At 50.6% G+C, this 18550-nt stretch overlaps 8 protein-coding genes and 2 non-coding genes across 10 annotated transcripts; 6 read left to right on the forward strand and 4 right to left on the reverse strand.

The window, feature by feature from the left end:
* Positions 1-443: 443 nt before the first annotated feature.
* Positions 444-1736, forward strand: Pmar_PMAR000741 (THUMP domain-containing protein, putative; the record flags this gene model as incomplete). The annotated part of the gene is made up of 5 exons (XM_002778857.1): positions 444-546; positions 593-921; positions 972-1110; positions 1424-1527; positions 1605-1736. The coding sequence occupies 5 exons, from the start codon at positions 444-446 to the stop codon at positions 1734-1736; spliced, it is 807 nt and encodes a 268-aa protein (XP_002778903.1).
* A 128-nt stretch (positions 1737-1864) lies between these two features.
* On the forward strand, positions 1865-3129 carry Pmar_PMAR000742 (proteasome subunit, putative). The gene is made up of 9 exons (XM_002778858.1): positions 1865-1950; positions 2048-2145; positions 2190-2318; positions 2366-2437; positions 2488-2568; positions 2613-2730; positions 2779-2848; positions 2896-3006; positions 3055-3129. The coding sequence occupies exons 1-9, from the start codon at positions 1891-1893 to the stop codon at positions 3063-3065; spliced, it is 750 nt and encodes a 249-aa protein (XP_002778904.1). The 5' UTR covers positions 1865-1890; the 3' UTR covers positions 3066-3129.
* Positions 3130-3193: 64 nt separating this feature from the next.
* Pmar_PMAR000743 (hypothetical protein) lies at positions 3194-4832 on the forward strand (the record flags this gene model as incomplete). Its single annotated transcript, XM_002778859.1, has 8 exons — positions 3194-3296; positions 3395-3555; positions 3606-3712; positions 3753-3889; positions 3936-4045; positions 4108-4257; positions 4356-4509; positions 4621-4832. 8 exons carry the CDS (start codon positions 3194-3196, stop codon positions 4830-4832), a joined length of 1134 nt encoding a protein of 377 aa, XP_002778905.1.
* Positions 4833-5037: 205 nt separating this feature from the next.
* On the forward strand, positions 5038-5283 carry Pmar_PMAR000744 (hypothetical protein; the record flags this gene model as incomplete). The annotated part of the gene is made up of 2 exons (XM_002778860.1): positions 5038-5114; positions 5161-5283. Coding segments are annotated over 2 exons (200 nt in total), but the record flags the coding sequence as incomplete, so codon positions are not given.
* A 291-nt stretch (positions 5284-5574) lies between these two features.
* On the reverse strand, positions 5575-5656 carry Pmar_PMAR000745. Its single transcript has one exon. It is a non-coding gene; the product is annotated as a tRNA-Leu (tRNA).
* A 106-nt stretch (positions 5657-5762) lies between these two features.
* Pmar_PMAR000746 lies at positions 5763-5844 on the reverse strand. Its single transcript has one exon. It is a non-coding gene; the product is annotated as a tRNA-Leu (tRNA).
* A 311-nt stretch (positions 5845-6155) lies between these two features.
* Pmar_PMAR000747 (hypothetical protein) lies at positions 6156-6666 on the forward strand (the record flags this gene model as incomplete). The annotated part of the gene is made up of 4 exons (XM_002778861.1): positions 6156-6229; positions 6314-6377; positions 6421-6516; positions 6574-6666. The coding sequence occupies 4 exons, from the start codon at positions 6156-6158 to the stop codon at positions 6664-6666; spliced, it is 327 nt and encodes a 108-aa protein (XP_002778907.1).
* A 208-nt stretch (positions 6667-6874) lies between these two features.
* Pmar_PMAR000748 (hydrolase, putative) lies at positions 6875-8785 on the forward strand. The gene is made up of 9 exons (XM_002778862.1): positions 6875-7089; positions 7136-7272; positions 7319-7548; positions 7597-7798; positions 7863-7955; positions 8006-8125; positions 8173-8283; positions 8332-8484; positions 8531-8785. Exons 1-9 carry the CDS (start codon positions 6891-6893, stop codon positions 8687-8689), a joined length of 1404 nt encoding a protein of 467 aa, XP_002778908.1. The 5' UTR covers positions 6875-6890; the 3' UTR covers positions 8690-8785.
* A 358-nt stretch (positions 8786-9143) lies between these two features.
* Positions 9144-11022, reverse strand: Pmar_PMAR000749 (hypothetical protein). Its single transcript, XM_002778863.1, has 3 exons — positions 10372-11022; positions 9853-9974; positions 9144-9796 (listed from the first exon to the last, which is right to left on the reverse strand). Exons 1-3 carry the CDS (start codon positions 11004-11006, stop codon positions 9342-9344), a joined length of 1212 nt encoding a protein of 403 aa, XP_002778909.1. The 5' UTR covers positions 11007-11022; the 3' UTR covers positions 9144-9341.
* Positions 11023-13729: 2707 nt separating this feature from the next.
* On the reverse strand, positions 13730-14011 carry Pmar_PMAR000750 (hypothetical protein; the record flags this gene model as incomplete). The annotated part of the gene is made up of 1 exon (XM_002778864.1): positions 13730-14011. A coding segment is annotated over one exon (282 nt), but the record flags the coding sequence as incomplete, so codon positions are not given.
* Positions 14012-18550: the final 4539 nt, after the last annotated feature.

The following is an 18550-nucleotide window of genomic DNA, read 5'->3' on the forward strand; positions in this document are numbered from 1 at the left end:
TGGATGGCTATCAGACTCTACCCGCGTCACGCCTCGTTCTACCGCCACCTTCCCATGCGATCAAACGAGTGTCGCAGTGTGTCACCTCGCTGATCTACAAGCAGCTCGTCCGCCAAACCGGCATATAGTGAGATTAGTTCCCTGGCTGAAAATGTCCTCGGGATTGGACGCTGCTTCCGCCAGAATGCAGGGCTCTCCTTCACGGTATGATGCACCTGTTACGGGTGCAAAGACGACCTACGATGAGTTTCGCCTTCGCTTGGAGGCCATCCGGCTCGGTACATAGGATTCCTATTACGAATCCTACTTTATAACCCTCTTTGTCGGGAGGCAGCAGCAACGTCCATGTGGGAATTCAAGATTAGTCTCAAGAATACGATAGGGTGTTATTGTTTGGTAGAGGGGAGTGTTTGTGTACTTCACACGGTCAGGTTTGATTCGGCATGCCTGGGAAGCGCGGCGGTCGGCATTACTCGAGACATGATGCTAAGCGGCGACGGGCGATCGAGAAAGTCCCCTTGGAAGGATTGGACGCAGACGCTAGAGGTACTATGGGACGCCATAGAGATTGGGGGAGTTTATTTTCTCTTAGGTGTAATCATAACGTGCAATTTGCCCAACCGTGTCAAAACGGCCACAAGGGATATAATACGCTTATTCGAGCTCCATTGGGCTGCTATCAACCCCGATGCTGATAAGAAGTCTACTTCAGAGGAGGGCACAGCGAATGTTAGTGAAAGCATTGAGGCCGAGCTGGCTGAGTTGAAGGAAGAGAAGAACAGACTGTTCCGTTTCGGGGGAGACGTTTGCCGAGGAGTGGTATTCATTCGTTTTGAGGCCGGTGTCACCATGAAGCCATCAGAGTTTGTGCACAGTCTGCTGAAATCAAAGGACCTCACTGCACCAAGCAATGTGTGCCGGGTACTGTTATTAATTGCATAGAAGTGCCCTTGGAGATTTCATGTTTTCAGATATCACCATTGGACATTGTTCGAGCTCCCAATCCTGACTCGTTGAAGGTGATGGGCGAGAAATTCGTGGCGGAGCATTTGGGCAAGGAGAGTCAGGGCACCGAGACGTGGAAGATGGAGATCAACAGTCGCAATATGAGTGATACAATAATAACATCAAATACCAATACTATATAGAGTTTGACGTCGTCTTCAGACGAAGTCTGGCCAGGATGGGCAATATGCATATGGTAAACTACGTGTGTTGATGACAATATTGAGATTCAGATGAAATTTATGGAAATTCTCATTGATTCTTGTACATTTCTACCCGATTTCACGGGCAAGCTTCTATATGTAGTGAGGAAACTCTTGAGGTCAGTTGAGGAAATCAAACATGAATTTAAACACTGAGCCTGCCTTACTAGCGCCGTTTGGATTCAGGACTACGTTGATGATGTGGTATGCATTAGGTAACATGAAGCGGCAGATGGTGTTGGATCTGGTCAGCCCTTTTGTTGATGACGATAAGCATGCGGTGTCGATAGTTGGAGCGGAGTTGACACTCTTAGTTGAGGTAAGTTCTGTAGGCTCGAAAAGAAGGGAATGTTGGTGAAGGACCTGTTGCTAGTTGAACGTACCGTATCTCTGCAGGTGAACCAGTTGTTGTGCGGCATGAGCCTCTGCCGAGAGTTCGAGCCTTTGAATAAATACCATGTGGGAAAGTGCCTTGGGTATGGCTCCGATGATGAGAAAGATGACGTTAATGGTGACGATAAAGAGTAGCAACGTGTTCAGAAGTTTCACCAGTAATCAGTGAATTACTTCTTGCGTTCGTGGCGTAGTGATGACCGCTTCCCCGAAGGCCGGGGCTGCCTAATGCTAGTGTCTTTGGTAATCTCTGTGGGAGTAGTAGTTGTTGTCATTCATACAGTGAACCATGGCCCGTCGCTACGATAGTCGTACTACTACGTTTTCCCCGGAAGGCAGGCTTTATCAGGTAACACTTTCGAACATACTCAGCTCATTGAGACGGCGTTAGAATATAGTCGACCGTGGGCACAGTGGCGTGAAGAACTCTGATGTATTCGGATCAGGTTGAGTATGCGATGGAGGCTATCAACAATGCCGGATCGACGGTTGGTGTGCTCGGCAAGCAGTGTGTCATTCTGGCTGGTGAAAAGAAGACTATCAGGTATTGTTACCTGCGCCCTGCTGATGAGATGTATCTGTCCTTAGTAAACTCCTCGAGTCTGGTAAAGCGAGTGAGAAGATCTATCCCATAGATGACCATGTTGTGTGCGCTGTTGCTGGTATCACAAGTGATGCCAACGTTCTTATTAATCAGCTGCGACTGTCAGCTCAGAGGTAGAGGCAGAAGCAATCACAGTGGCCAACAGTGATGGTTAATATAGGTATCGCTACGCGTATCAAGAACCGATACCAGTAGAAAAACTAGTGACCAGCATATGCGATGTGAAACAACAGTGAGTTGACTCATTCGTATGACTGACCTTGCGACCCCCGTGTATGGCAGATACACTCAATTCGGCGGTCTCCGTCCCTTTGGTGTATCCTTCCTCTTCGCTGGCTATGATGACCACTACGGATTCCAACTGTCGGTGTTCTCCTTGCCCAACGTTGATCATTACGGTCGTGCAGGTACCACACTGACCCTTCTGGCAATCTCAGCGGGTGGAAGGCCACGGCTATTGGTGTGAACAACCAAACGGCACAGGGCATCCTCAAAACTGATTGGCATGAGGACATGTCCACTAAGGTTGGTGTGGCGACTGTGGTTCTTCACATGAGTGATGATTCGCCTCAGGACTGCTTGGATCTAGTAGCCAAGGTATTGGTGAAGTCTATGGACACTGCTACGCCCACGGCTGAGACCCGTGAGTCGACCGACTTCCTGAGTGTGATTTCATTGATGCCTGCTCAGTTGAATTTGGTGTCCTGACTCTCAACAAGGATAAGGAGGTCGCTTTCAGAATGCTTTCTGATGATGAGATTAATACGCTCATGGCGGCGGCCAAGCCTGAGAAGCCTGACGGTGAGTCTATCCTTTGAATATGGTATCTCGGTATCTGTTCTGTTTTAGATGAGGAGTGATAAACACCATAGATGTGAGTACTGGAAAGGCTAGTAACCTGCCTTTTTAAATGACACCGTTTCGCCATCACCAGTCTGTTGTGTTTGTAATGAAGCTAAGGGGCTCCTGTAAGTAGCTTGCGTGAGATATGCGATGGAGTGGGGCCGCAGTAAAGCACTTGCGTGGTGTGAAGCAGCAACATGTTCAGGAGATGCAGGATAGACTTTGGGGGCCGATGAAGGGCATGCCGGGTAGTGCAGGGCAATGTGGCTGGGGCGAGAGCTAGTTGGCTCCATCTGTGTATTGTTGGTCTCCATAACCTCTAGTTGATGGTTTCTCGCTAATTTAGGTGAGCGATGGTTTCTGAAGCCGTTAGAGGGCCCGAAGTATGCTGAATGGTACTTTCCTAGTAAATACAACGTCCCAGAGTTCAAGGTTGGAGACTATTTCGAGATGCAAGCAGAGCGTTATCATAGGAAGAAGCACCCTGCGATGGATCAATTTGACAAGGTTGGTTGGAACTTTGCAATCGCCCTGCTCGAAGTGGCTAAGTGTCCCAGGTCATGCATAGGGTGTATAAGCACAAGGATCGGATAAGGGCCTTCCTGTCACAGCTAGATGAGGAATCCTTTCGGAAGGAGCCAGCGTTTCAAGACCTCCATGCGATGTAGCATTTGAGGTCATGCACTAGGTTAACACTGCAATAGGTATCGTCTGATGGACTCTGAGAGCCCATTATCGTTCCAAGTGCCCGAGAGGATCTACCGCGAAACTCCACCGATGTTTGGTCCGGGGTACGTCCCTGGTGGGTCTGGAAGCACCGAGGCTGCGGAAGTCGACTTGGGTAGTTTGGTTGTCGGGCAGCGTTGTAATGAGGTCGTTGGTGTCAGAGAATGGGAGGCTCTTCGAGAAGGCAACAGATGAGCTCATGTTCTTGATGTCCTTACTAAAGGACAATCTTGGAAACTTGGACTATGAGAAGATCGATCGCAGAATCACTGTAGTGCTCTGCTCTAGCTCGCTAACCTGTAGCAGGGAAATCCGAGGCTATTTACCATCTAGATGCATGCTAGTACGCCTGCCGAGGCAAGGTCTATGGCAATGGACGCCCTCCGGGAGCACGAGATACCCATACCGTGGTCTGGCGCTGCGGACGTTCATCTCGAGTTCGATGAAACAGAGGTCGCTAGCGAGACGGGGCTGGATATCGTGGTAGGACTATCGCCAGTGGGCATCGTCGGTGGTGCATCCCCGAGTCGCTGACTGACCGAAGTGGTTGGAGGGAATATGGCCATACTAGGGTCTTTCAGGACGAGGGTTCTTCAGTACGTTCTTTGCTGGAAGAGGACAATCTGGAAGCGACAGCAGGAATGGAAGCTCTCGGAGGCCTGACAGAGGAGGACATTTATCGGGAAAGTGGTTATGACGTCGCTGCTACATCTAAAGAGGAAGAAAAACGGGAAGGTAGAAACGAGGGACCAAGAGCGATGACGGTCGGCTCAGTGAGATTCGAGTGACGGCGAAAAATATAAATAAATGCATTTGCTCCTATCTAGTTCGGTTACTTGTTCTTAGTCAACGAATTCGACCTGCCGCCTAGCGGCGAGTTTGATGCCGAGCTGACGGCGGTCGATGATGACGGTGCCGTGGAAGTACCGACTACCCCCGTCAGGACGCTCAAACATGTTCGTCTCAATATGAGATTTGGGAACTCGGACTTCTCCCCCAAACTGTTAGAGAGTAGAAAAGCAGCATATGTAAGTGAAGCGATATCCACTCAACAGTAGCATAATATTACTGGTGTTCAGCGTCAACGTCGTAAACAGGCTAGATCGAGGTTTAAGGAAATAATGTTTCCGTCAAACCGGGTGGGCGGAGAAGAGCTAGCTGGGTTTCAAAGTTGAACCCTCGAATTCCTCTCGCGTATCTGAGCTTGGATTCTGTATTTGCCGAGCTCCGCAGGGAGGGGGCAGGTTAGTCGGTGGGTTTCAGAATCTCGAGTCCCCGATTCCAAAGCGTCAACGGCTGTTCATGGAACACCGCCATCGCTTCGTGGATCCTCTATTCCGGTGAGTGGAGGCGAGTTCGTGCGGCTTGACCCTTGGGTGAGTTCAGACGCCGGCGCCTGAAGTATATGGAGAGACTCACTACGGGGAAGACGAAACCAAAGGAGAGGAAATACCACGGTTATTATATAGTTCATCCGGACAACAAGAAGAGATGGCCGTCGAATCTGGGGTCGGTCACCATCCCTTGGCCCAGTCCATACCACTGAGTTTGCTCCATGATGGGTTGCTAAACATGTTTCTGGAGCGAAGAGTGGGCTCGTGTTCTGATAATGATCGGGTCATAGTTTAAGGGAGGTATTGACCACTTTCAGAAAGAAGTCTCAACAATATCACTAGTATTACGACCACTCGGCCAAACTGACTGTTTGTATTCGTGCTTTGACTATCGGGTAGTCTCACGGCTGTCCCGGTCTCCAAGTCTGGACAAGTTGAACGATCCCTCTCAAAGGTAAGTTCAGTATGTCAGCTGTGGGGTTCGAACCCACGCGGATTTCTCCACCAGAACTTGAGTCTGGCGCCTTAGACCACTCGGCCAAACTGACTGGTTGCGTGAAACTTTTCACTATTGGGTAGACTCGGGGTTTTTAAACTATCTCGATCTCCAAGTCGGGACAAGTTGGACGGTCCCTCTCAAAGGTAAGTTTAGTATGTCAGCTGTGGGGTTCGAACCCACGCGGATCTCTCCACCAGAACTTGAGTCTGGCGCCTTAGACCACTCGGCCAAACTGACTGCTTGTAGAAATCTTTGCACTATTGGGTAGTCTCAGGGTTTTTAAACTGTTTCGGTCTCCAAGTCGGGACGAGTTGGACGGTCCCTCCAAAGGGTAAGTTTAGTATGCCAGTTGGGGGGTTCGAACCCACACGGATTTCTTCACCAGAACTTGAGTCGAACCCACGCGGATTTCTCCACTAAAGCTTGAGTCTGGTGCCTTAGACCCCTATGCGATTATGAGATTCGTTAACTAAGTGACCCTACGCGGCGTGGCTGACAGCCTCAATTGAATTCTCTATAGTTCATCAGCGTTTCCTACCACCATAATAATGCTTGACATCGCCACCATACTTGGTGCCATCGGAGTTTCGGATGCTCTCTCTGAATGCAGAGAGAGCCCTGAGTAAGCTACGAAGGAGCTGGTCTTTCGGCTGATAGCCCTATTGTGAAGACAGGGTCATGGTCGCTATGATTGAACGTCTTTCAGATACCAAGCTCGTGGTAATATCTTCAACTTAGATGCTGAAGAGGAATCGACCATCTCCCAGGAGGTTAAATATCACCAATGTAACCATGGCGGATTTTTGTACTCAGGACGCTTCCTGCGGCAGTTCATTGATGCCGGCTGCTATATCCAGCTCCAAAGGCTTCAAGAGAGTTCAAGATCTGTATGCTGAAATGGGAACTAGGGTGAGACTCTGAAACATTCTTATAGGCATACCCGGATTGTGAGTCTCTTCAAATCAGGTTTCCAAGGCTTTCGAGGCTGTCCCTATGCCTGTGGTTGATCTGACGATGCCGATTGAGATTGCCCAGGAGAAAGCCTCGAAGGGGAATTAATCGACATGAAGCAGCGTGGCGTTTTTTGTTGTCCTCTCCGGTTCCATAGCTGCAAACCCATGCTGGCAAAGGGGCGCTTTTGCCCATCCGTGTGTTGTTAATGACTGAATCGCTATTGGGTTTGTTCTGAATCGGGGACCATTCTATTGGTGGTATCTTCCCTCGACTATGCCGATATCGTGCGGCGCTCGTTTTCCTCTCTGGCAGTGTTTATAGCTTAACTCATGCCCAGCGCGACAGACTCAGCTATAAGTACTGGGGACCCTTCTCTATCAGCTGTGCATACTAGAGACTCATCGAGCTCATCGGCTATACTCGGATCGGAAAGGGCGACTAACGGCCCCAGACTATACTCACGATGGCGCGTCTCGAAGTCTTTCCGGGATATAGAATGTCCCTTTCCCGAGACTAACAGTGTCGATGGTAGGGACCTGCCAGAGTACACCATCATCACGCGGCCAGCACTCAGGCCCTTATGGCTGCGTATCCTATCAACTGCTCGGCACAGAACATAACACACAAGAACTCGCTATCTGCTTACACGGCCTCAATGGGTCGAAGATGCTGTATTCGGATCTAGCGCAGGTTCTCTCAAGGAGCCGAATGGTGAGTCGAGACTCGTCGCTCGGCCATTCGACCACCTGGTTCCAAGGTTCTAACCTATGATATGTATGGTCATGGCCTTTCCAACGCTCCCCCAGTAGCCCATTGTACAGGGGCTGGAAAATGCTGCTGCCAGCAGCGGGCCTCCTACGATTTGGACTTTTTTGTAGACCAGCTCTACTTCCTTATGGATCATTTGAAGCTCATTGACCGCGACTTGATTATAAGCCTGATTGGATTCAGCTTTGGAGGAGCAGTGGCCGTCAGCTTCGCCGATAAGTGAGTGTCACGGAAGAGATAGCCTATGCACACTCCATGTCCCTGTAGGAACCCAGAGTTATGTCAGAGGCTCGTCCTCCTGAGTCCAGCTGGGTTCATCCCCATTAAACCATTCAGTTATCAGCTGCTACATTGCTGCCCTTGCTGTATTATTCCGCTAGCTCAACACTGCGTGTGCTCATGTATTTTCGCCCGCGACAAATTTGTGGCACAGCGAGCCTGTGCTATAGGAGACGAGCCTCGCACTGAGGTATGCACGGTTCATCATCGATGACGCACAAATGGTCATATTGTACTCGGTCGCAACGTTGTAGGCTGAGCTGGAGTGGCAAGAAATGTTCTGGCGTAGGGTAGTCTGGCAAACGCTAGTGAAGCGGGATGGCATCTCAAGCAGTCTTGCGATACTGGTAGCTTCCATCGTTCCGGCACCCTCACCTCATTCGTTGCTTTCGTTCAGGACCGAGTCCCTTTCTTTGACATGACGGCCGAGTACTCCCGTGTAGGGGAGCATCCAAGACCCGTGCTGCTGGTCTGGGGGATCAATGATCAGGTCAACCCTATAGAAGTCGCTAGCACTGTAGGTTCGGAAACCTCCTGTTCTCTCGCCATGATTATGGCTTGCAGGTGAAGAGATTTTTCATTAATGTCTACCTTCTACGAATACAAAATGCCGCACACTTGACGTTGTGTGAGCAACCCATAGTTACTTGCTCGTCTATTCTCAGTTTTTTGAATGTAGTTGTCGACTTGCACTCATTGACTCACAAACATTGAGTGTCGCAGGTACCAACTGATTTTCGATTTCAGCATGGCAACCAGGGAGTTTTACCACTGCAACAAGAGATGATGAACGACGCTGTCGGAGCGTCTAAGCCGCAGTCACCCGGTTCCGCGCTACGAGTCCAACTACCACACGCTCGAGACGTGTTCATTCCAGTGAGCACATCACAGCTCTCAGTTCCTGTAATGTCCGTGTGCTCAGCGCCATGAGGGTTCTACTCGCCATCCAGAATGTGCATTCGAGTGTGACATCGAAACCACCATCAACTGCGGTGATACGTCGATTGTGCATCAAGGCCTTGCAGAAGGGTCACCAATAGCATCAGTCAGTGATGGTCAACCACACAATGCCGAAATCTGATCCATCCTCCTGCGAAGACGATTCGATAGGGATCGCTTTCATAGCATTCAGAATCGCTCTTGATTATCGCAGTGTACAGTACTCGGTCATACCATTCCTAGAGGACACTTCGAGTGTCGTGTTAGGTATGTACAGTAGGTAGATACAATGTGTGCGGAAGATTATCCGTTCCGAACACACCTCGCGCTTAACTCTGGACCTATCAGTCCAAGAATCGAGCACAGGTTGGTGGAAGCTTTGAAATGGGCGCCCATCGGCAACCACCCAAAAAGCACGACGCAGTTACGAAGATCACTAACATGTTTGTCTTGCTCAGTAAGGTTCGATAATGTTGGACACGAGTTTGATAATCCATCGGAGCTCGAGAGTTCACCCGAGTATGACGACTGACCACTAGCTGAACACAACGCAGTTGATACAGCAAATGACATACGCATTGCTCAGAATGTACATCCTTTACTTTGCTAACTGCACATCAACTTTCCCACGACTGCATTCGTGCATCCTTGAATATTGTGTGGAACAACCGCAGCGATGGACCAGATCCGCAAGGCATGCTGGATGCTGCTGAGGATCAGCGTCACACGAAAGCGATCCCGGTTTGAGACTCGGACGTCGAATGTCTCAGATAGATGATCCCTACTCGAATGCCTCAGAGCTTGTCCAAACTGCCATCGGTGCGTCGCCGACTCGCTCTTCTACGTCTATTCTGTTTCTTCCTCGCCGGGTCACTTTTAGTCGCTCGAATACTCTCTCTCGAACAAGAAGTTTCAACGGACGCAGTGTGGGAACTAGAATCGATTCGCTTGCGAAACCAGGCTTCAACATCATCGTCCTGCACTCGTGAAGTACCCTTCACAGCCAGGCCGCTAGATCCGACTCGCGCCTCACGCAATTCCGGTACAAGTCGGCGACGTCTTTCCTCACATATCACGACGGCATCATTCAAGAGTCTGCGTCCTAGCTTCGAAGCCCGATCGCCAGCTTGAATGCTAGAGAGGCAACCCCGGGCATACTCCAACCAGATATCAAAGTCGGGCCATTGTTTGTCGGATTTACGGCTCCACGGCTTGTCAGTGACGAAATGGATCGCTAGCGGCGTGATGCCTGAAAGGAATGCTTGCTCAGTTCTAAACCGTAACTCATGATGCTGCAGTAAACACCTCTAGTCTGAGCATGCCAGTATCGACAACAGAATGCTTCCTCAAGATGTCTCCACTTATCCTGGAAATGGAGACTGAAGAGCCACTCGTCGGGACCAGCGTTGCATTTCGGATCACCGCACCTACGATCAATCAATGAGAGCGAATTCATTAAGCTCTATGACGGCACGTAGATAGAATACCGAATCTCACAAGAAGCTCACGCGCTAGCTTCATAGCACCTCGAGGATCCGATAGCACAAGAGTGTGAAACGAGGGAATAGGATGCTCATCACTGGGAACAGTCTGTGATCTTACTGGCCAACGCATAATCACACGAGGGTGAGCTGAGAGGCCCATTGAACCGCTATACTGATGCATGCATAGAACACAGATGAGGTAGCTTGAACTTGCCACAGCGGGAAGTATGGTGTGCACAGCACTCAATAAATCGCAGCTGTCATAGAAATGGTTAACGACCGAAGTTTTCCCCAGCGAAAACTCTCAACTGAAGGTGAACATTCGCATCCCTCAGCTCACCTTCCAACGTATCCATCCTTTTGTGACTCCTTCTCAGCCACTCGATCGAGGCACTTTCGGAAATGCTTGGCACCAGTGGGTAGTACCATGAGGCAACCCCGCATACCATATGATAACGCCAAGGCTCTCCTCAGGGATGCTGCGGGTACTTTATCACCAGTCTTGAGAGCCCGTAAGCGACCTTCTTTACCATCCAGCTTGTTCGCTTCGTCGCTACATATACCAGAAGGCGCTGGAGCAGTCAGCACCCGCGCGAAGAGATCATCAACCACCAAAACGTCAGCGTCGACAAAGACCACTTTTTGATAGCCTAATTTATACAGATTGAACACATGCAGTTTGGTAAGGCAAGAATCGATCCAAGAATCGTAGTGGCCTCCATAGCGCTTCCACCGCTTACCCATGGGCTCAGCCAGGATGGGGTCGACCTGAACTACATTGTCGAACACACATCGAAGTGCTTCGACATCGGCCATGCTGCGGTCCACAATACAAACCAAGTGGAACGGTACAGCGCTCTTAGAACAGTGTCGCCGAACGGAATGAGCCATGACCATAGCGCCTGCTATATAGGAAACGTCACCCATGACCAGTGTAGCTACGCATACATCTGGGTGTGGCGGGGGATCGGACATAGAGGAATGCTATCCCCGACGCAATGGAGACCGATGTTCAGATAACGCAGCGTCATAAAGCATATTGAGACGGAGTTCATCACGGGTCATGCGGCAGCATCCAAGTAGTTTACAACGCATCCCTCACCAGTTCCACGACAGTCATCATCTCCCGCTAGTTACTTCGGTCTACGGACCCTTTCGTTCCCACTCGGTCACGCGGAGAGTCTTCATCAGTTCCCACCGCCCAACGATAAGCGCGATTACGATACCGCGCCTAAAGCCAATACTAGGAGAGGGGACCGCGTTAGCCCACCATAATATCCTCAGCATGCGTATCAGTCGGCTCGATAATTCTATCGACGACGGCCTTCTTTGCAGCCATTGAAGTGTCCACCTCAGGCTGATAGGGAATTTGGAACGTATAGGACAGGGCGACTGGCAACTGAGTTACAGTCAGTCAACCGCTGTGTATCATATAGCACTCCAACTCGGGTCGGACCTACTCGGGTGAGAGGACTTGGATCCCAAGGAGGGTGAGTGTGCGCCTCAGGTTTAAATAGATCCGACTTGGTCTGAGCGTGGCCAGGATACTGAGATGAACTGTGGGCGATGGCTTTCCCTGTTGCCTCCACCGGTCGTGACAATGGAGGCGCCTATCATGATGCGCATCAAGGAGGGACTTAGAGTCCCCATTAGTTCCACCTCTGCCGATACTCTATAGAGCGGCTTTCTCTTGGCACGAGGTCTCCGCTTACATCGAGAACCTGGATCAACGAACATGTTGCTAGCAGCATCATAGAGTACATCAAATGGAAAGTACCCTCAGCTCGCCGCGATGCTCTCGCCGCATACGGGCTCTTCATATGCCCCGACCCTACTACAGTCGCATCGATCAAAAAGTAGCTGTTTCTCACTTCACACCTTGTTTCTTCGGCAAAGCTTCGTGACTGATCTTTCGCTTTCCTTTTGTCTTGGATTGCCGCTTGACCCTCTCCTTCTCTGGCGGTCTGGGACTCCGCAGTGCTCCCAATCGCTGCTGGAGTCCGCTCCTATCACGGGTGACATCTGAGGTTGTCACTCACGGAACAATGTAGTCCGCAAGCCCACCCGGGAGGATTTTGTCTCTTCCCCTCTGCGCCCATGAATCGCCGGAGGGGTGACGAAGGCTTTCTGCAGACATGAACGGCGTGGCCGTACCCTCAATGTGGCGCAAACCGATAGATGACGAAGCTCTTCCGTCCGCCATATCTAGTAAGAATTCGCCGGCACACGGATGAGAAAGATTCTCAGAACATTACCCCGCATGGCAGAGACATCGCGTACGTTGCTAGAGGAGTGATCCGCACCTCCTATAAGCATGAACGATGTGGCCGTATCCTCCCTGGAGCTCTTCAGTAGAGCTCGTTCATCCGTTCCAACTAATCGAAGTTCGTCTGAACTTGTATCACAAAGGGTCCCAGGAGATTACCCTCCGCGACAGAGACCGCACGTAGATTGCCAGAGGCATGGTCCGCCCCTTCTGAACGCATGAGCGATGCAGCCGTATCTCCGACGGAGTGCACGCCAGTAGATAACGGAGGTCTCCCATCCGCTACAACTAGCAGAAATCCGTTGGAGCAAGTATTGGAGATTCTCAGAACATTACCCCGCACTGCAGACATATCGTCATATGCATGATCAACACCTTCTGTAGGCATGAACCGTGCGGATATATCGTCGATGGAGCGTTCGTCAAGCGGGAGCGGAGGTCGTTTATCCGTTTCAACTAGCCAGAGTTCGTCGGATCGCGTATCGAAAGGATTCTCAGAACATTACCCTCCCCGACTGGGACCTCCGGTAGATCACCAGAGGGACGATTCGCACCTGCTGTCGACAAGTACGGTGCAGTCATATCTTCACTGGAGCGCATGCCAGTCGATAACACAGCTCTTTCATCCGTTCCAGCTAACAAAAAATGCGTCAGGATGTGTGTCGAAAGGATCCTCAGAACATTACCCACAAGAGCGGAGACCTCCAGTGGATCACCAGAGGGATGACTCGCATCTTTTGTAGACGTGAACAAGGTGGCTGTATCTTCACTGTAGCGCACGGCAGGCGACACCGGAGCTCTTCCATCGGTTCCAACTAGCCAAGATTAATCGGAGTACATTCACTAAAGCTTCAAAAAATCACCCCGCATGGAAGAGATCTCGCGTAGATCATCAGAGGCATGATCCGCACCTTCTGAAGGCATGAACGGTGTGGCCGTATCTTCGCCGATGGATAACGGATCCCTCCCATCCGCTCCAGCTAGCGATGATTCGTCAGCTCGCGCATCTAATAGATCCTTCCAATGTTCCCCTCCGCAGCAGAGACCTTACGCTGAACGTTGGAGGTATGATCTGCATCTTCCATAGGCGTGAAAGTTGAGGCTGGATCCTCACTGGAGCGCACGGCAAGCGATGACGGAGTTCTTCCGTCCGTTCCAACTAGTTAAAACTCGTGAGAACGCGCATCGGATAGTCCCAAGACATCACCCTCCACGATCGGGACCTCATGTAGATCGCCAGAGGCATTATCCGCACCTTCTGTGTGCACGAACGGTGCGGTGGCATCGTCAAAAGAGCGCACGCCGGTCGATAGCTGAACTCTTCCATCCGTTCCAACTGGCAAAAATCGTCGAAATGTGCATCGGAAGGAGCTACAGAATGTACATTCCACGGCGGAGCTCTCGCATAGCTCGCTACGAACATGATTCGTACCATCTATAGGCATCAACGGGGCCACCGCATCATCACTGGTGCACACATCAGCCAGTGCCGGAGCTCTGCCATCCGTTCTGACTGTTAGGAAGGTGTTGGGACGGATGTCGAAAAAGCCCAAGAGCATACATTCTTCGGCAGAGGCCTCACGCAGATCATCAGAGACATCCGCGCCCTCTGTAGGCATGAACAGTGCGGTCCTTTCCTCAATGGAGAGGACGTCAGTGGATAGTGTATCTCTTACATCTGCTTCAGCTAGCAAGGAGTCGTCACCACGCGTACCTGACAGGCCTTCGGGACATTCCCCTCTAGAGTAGAGACCTCACGGAAATCACTAGGGGAATGGTCTGCATCTTCTAAAGAGGTGAGCGATGTGGCCATGCCTTCACTAGAGCGCCCGCCGAGCGACAAGGCAGCTCTTTCATCCGATCCAACTAGCCGAAACCAGTCAGGACGCGTATCATCAGGAGCCTCAGAACATTACCCTCCGCGACGGGGATCTCAGGTAGATTTTCGAAAGCAGGGTCCGGACCTGCTGAAGGCATGAAAGGTGGAGCCGCATCGTCGATAGAGCGCATGCTGGTCGATAACGGAGCTCTTCCATTCGTTCTAACTGGTAGAGAGCCGTTCGGACGCGTATCGAAAGAAGCCTCAGAACATTACATTCTTGGGCAGAGACCTCACGCAGGTCACCAGAAGGGTAATCTAAATCTTCCGTGGTCATGAACGGTGCGGCCGTATCGTCACTGGAGCGCACACCTGTCAGTAACAGAGCCTTCCCATCCATTCCCATTAGCGAAGAGTCGTTGGGATGCGTATCCAAAGAAGCGTAAGAACAATACCTTCTCCCGCAGCGATCTCACGCAGATCGCCTAGAGTATGGTCCGCGCCTTCCGTGGGCATGAACGGTGCAGCCACATCTTCAACGGAGGGGAAACCAATAGACAAGGGAACTCTTCCATCCGCTCCAGCTGGCAATAATCCGTGAGGACGCGAACCAAAAAGATCCTCACGGCATTACTCTCCACAACAGACGCCTCACGGGGGTCGTCAAAGGGATTATCTGCATCTTCAACCGACGTGAACGAGGTAGCCGAATCTCCACTGGAGCGCACGCCAGGTAATAACGGAGCTCCTCCATTCGATCCAACTAGCCAAGATTCGCCAGAATACGTATCGGCAAGAGTCTTAGAACCTTACTCTCCACAACTGAAACCCCACGTAGATTGTCGAAGGCATGATCCAAACCTTCTGAAGACATGAATGGCGGAGCCGCATCGTCAGTACAGCGCACACCGGGCGGTAACGAAGCTCTTCCACCCGATCCAGCTAGCAAAAATTCGTCAGAACGCGTATCGAAAGGAGCTTCTAACCATACGTTGCACGGCAGGGACATCATACAGATCGCCAGAGGCATGGCCCACACCTTCTGTAGGAATGAACGGTGTGGCCGTATCGCCAATGGAGCGCGAGTCAATAGCTAACGGAGCTCTTCCATCCGTTCCAACTAGCAATAATTCGTTGGGACGGGTATCGAAAAGAGTCTCATTACCCTCCACAACAGCGACGGTATCTCCAATGGGGCGCACGCTGATATTCGACGGAGGTCGTCGTTCCTCTCCAACTAACAATGATTTGCATGTCGAAAAGAGCCTCAGACTTACCATTCCTGGCAGGGAGTTCATGTAGTCTCCCAGAGGAATGATCTGCATCGTGGATAGCAGTGGACGCTGCGACCATAGCTCCACTAGAGCTCGAGCCATTCGATGATGGAGCTCCTCTATCCGGGCCAACTACCGAAAATTCACCAGGATGCATTCCGGAAAGAGACCGGAAAGAGACCCAAATCGTTACTCTCCGCGGCCTCGGCACTTCCCTTCGTAACAGATTCTTGCCCATCGGTTGATGATACGGTAACATCCATCTCGACGAGCGAGAGTAAGCCACTATACAACTCTCTCGTCTACCTTAGGCTTCCCTCCTCTAGCAGCAAGCTCACGTAAGCGAGGTTCAAGCATAGCGAAGACCGAATCCAGGGCTTGGCGGTACTTGTTCACCCTGAAGCCAAGAGTCAAGACGCTTGACAGTCAGACAAGTGCCCGAATCAGCCTAGGGCTGTGATAGCCGTGCTAATGTGGTATCCTCCCATTCTGCACTCACGTCCACTGTAAAGACTCTTTACTCAGCATCCACATGAGTACGTCGTCTGCATGACTATCTGTGTGCTGGAAACCATCTCTGAGAGGCTCGCAATAATATCAATGTCGCACTGGGACGGACGAATGGGGCCACTATGCCCGAGGATGAGGAATCCACATACACTAGTGACGACAGAAATTTGGCCCGTAGGTTAACATGAGTCCATCATATTTGCGAATAAGGAATTAGGTTCATCTACCCGTGCTTCAGCGGGCATATCGGCCCCATTTGCCAGATAGATTTCTGAATGATATACTCTGTAGTGGGCATACCGGCCCCATTTGCCAGATAGATTTCTGAATGATATACTCTGTAGTGGGCATATCGGCCCCATTTGCCTGATATACTTCTGAGTGATATACTCTGTAGTGGGCATATCGGCCCCATTTGCCTGATATACTTCTGAGTGATATACTCTGTAGTGGGCATATCGGCCCCATTTGCCTGATATATTTCTGAATGATATACTCTGTAGTGGGCATATCGGCCCCATTTGCCTGATATATTTCTGAATGATATACTCTGTAGTGGGCATATCGGCCCCACTTGCCAGATAGATTTCTGAATGATATACTCTATAGTGAGCATATCGGCCCCACTTGCCAGATAGATTTCTGAATGATATACTCTATAGTGAGCATATCGGCCCCACTTGCCAGATAGATTTCTGAATGATATACTCTATAGTGGGCATATCGGCCCCACTTGCCGGATAGATTTCTGAATGATATACTCTACAGTGGGCATATCGGCCCCACTTGCCAGATAGATTTCTGAGTGGTATACTCTGTAGTGGGCATACCGGCCCCACTTGCCAGATAGACTTCTGAATGGTATACTCTGTAGTGGGCATACCGGCCCCATTTGCCAGATAGATTTCTGACTGATATACTCTGTAGGGGGCATATCGGCCCCATTTGCCAGATATATTTCTGACTGATATACTCTGTAGTGGGCATATCGGCCCCATTTGCTAAATAGACTCCTTTATCATTAATACTCACAGAAAGCGCTTAAGAGTGAACTTTCTCCTCCTCAGAGAATTTCCCTGATGTGACAAATCTACGTCGAGCCCAGCATCGGTCAGCTCGTCGATAGGATTGAATCCACGACAAACGACGTAGATCCCTACACGAAGGCGCTCTTGAGGCTGTCAAAGTTTTCATAGTTACCGAGGTTGGTGGTGTCGTCCTCGTCCACCTCAATGCTGACTTCAATGAAATAGTCAGTGAAGTGTCGAAGTAGGAAAAAGAATGTTGGATGATGAACGACGCCATACCACTGCATTACCTATGCCAGCAGCTCCAACGCCTCGGGAGCTTTCAAGACTCACCAAAGTCCCCCCTCTCGCAAGATGCTTCAACATCAAAGAAAGCTGTATGGTCAGTGACCGTAAAACCTTACGAAACCTTGATCCCCTGGTGAGTCCCAGATAGAAGGTCTTTGCTTCGGAGTATCCGGGTGGCGCAGTCGGATCGGCAACTTCCCCTTCCAATGGAATGGAGAGGCACGGCACTGCGCTGGATACCATAGCACATTTGAGTCACGAAAGAAGAGGCTACCAGTGTCGTAATCGCGTGGGTCGAATTCGTCCTGGAGTGGGCATCCAGAAGCGGCCACCAACATCGTAACGAGGGCGAAATGACCTTCAATAGCAGCCAAGCTACAGGACGTTCTAGCTGATACTGTGGTTGAGCGCGCGCTTGGAGATGGATCTTCGTCTAGGCAACAATCATTGCCCTATGGTATTGTTTCTCTCGATCGAGCCTGTACTACGTTCTGCATCGAAGATTGCATGCTCAACGACTTCCCATGTCTTAGCGAGAAGGGAGTCCCGCAGGTCCCCGTCGGTCAACATTGAGTCACCTGCGATGAACTCTGTAGAGTTTCCTCCGATCACACGTGACGGATGGAATGCGCTTGGACCGAGACACTCACCCCAGAGCAGGAGGGCCCTTGCTCGCTCAGTAGGAGGCCGTGCCCATTCTCGACTCGAATAAAAATCGTGAGCGTATCTCGCCAGAAGACCAATGAATACGAGTTAACGAGCACCAACAAAATGAATCGATCCCACTCGTAGAGATAGGCGCACGGACAGCGCGCCAATCCCTCTCGGGATAACGTCCGCTCCTTCACCTGGAGCGTTGAATGAGGTTAGAGTTAAATACTGCAGGCCAATCCTCTACTAGCTCAGTGACGTCTTTGTATACGCGGAAGTAACTAAGCGAGGGAAAAGCGTTGCCTTCGATGCTGAATAGGCTGGATATGACATACGTCGCAGCATCATTGCTGCCTTCTATAAGGACCACCTCAGTGGTTGACATAATGCTGTTAGCTCCAAGAAGGTGATCTTTAGCCATATTATCGCACAAATTCGGGAGAGGGTCCGGCCAGAGGAAGCCTCTATTGACTGTAAGGAGTCCAGCTTCCGACTGAGAGCACTCTATGTAACGCATAGCAACGACGACTCAGCACGGCACTCTGTTACGACTAATACTCCCGTGAGCCCTACCATTGTAGAAGCTTGTATGGCCCAAAACGTGGCCTTCATGTCCTCTATGGCTGAATCTATTGATCGTAATCGATCGCCATTCCTAGGGCCTGAAGAAAGACCTTTCGCAA

This window comes from Perkinsus marinus (genome assembly GCF_000006405.1).
Source record: "Perkinsus marinus ATCC 50983 genomic scaffold scf_1104296948084, whole genome shotgun sequence".
Classification (NCBI taxonomy): Eukaryota; Perkinsozoa; order Perkinsida; family Perkinsidae; genus Perkinsus; species Perkinsus marinus.

What these genes read in the sequence shown, in the direction of transcription:
- Pmar_PMAR000742 (XM_002778858.1), top strand. Translation starts at nt 1,891, where the DNA reads ATGGCCCGTCGCTACGATAGTCGTACTACTACGTTTTCCCCGGAAGGC. An exon ending in GGTGAAAAGAAGACTATCAG is followed by an intron (nt 2,146 to 2,189) that starts GTATTGTTACCT and finishes ATCTGTCCTTAG; the next exon opens with TAAACTCCTCGAGTCTGGTA. An exon ending in ATATGCGATGTGAAACAACA is followed by an intron (nt 2,438 to 2,487) that starts GTGAGTTGACTC and finishes CGTGTATGGCAG; the next exon opens with ATACACTCAATTCGGCGGTC.
- Pmar_PMAR000748 (XM_002778862.1), top strand. Translation starts at nt 6,891, where the DNA reads ATGCCCAGCGCGACAGACTCAGCTATAAGTACTGGGGACCCTTCTCTA. An exon ending in GCCGTCAGCTTCGCCGATAA is followed by an intron (nt 7,549 to 7,596) that starts GTGAGTGTCACG and finishes ATGTCCCTGTAG; the next exon opens with GAACCCAGAGTTATGTCAGA. An exon ending in CTATTCTCAGTTTTTTGAAT is followed by an intron (nt 8,284 to 8,331) that starts GTAGTTGTCGAC and finishes TGAGTGTCGCAG; the next exon opens with GTACCAACTGATTTTCGATT.
- Pmar_PMAR000749 (XM_002778863.1), bottom strand. Translation starts at nt 11,006, where the DNA reads ATGTCCGATCCCCCGCCACACCCAGATGTATGCGTAGCTACACTGGTC. An exon ending in AAGGATGGATACGTTGGAAG is followed by an intron (nt 9,975 to 10,371) that starts GTGAGCTGAGGG and finishes GATTGATCGTAG; the next exon opens with GTGCGGTGATCCGAAATGCA. An exon ending in CTGGCATGCTCAGACTAGAG is followed by an intron (nt 9,797 to 9,852) that starts GTGTTTACTGCA and finishes CATTCCTTTCAG; the next exon opens with GCATCACGCCGCTAGCGATC.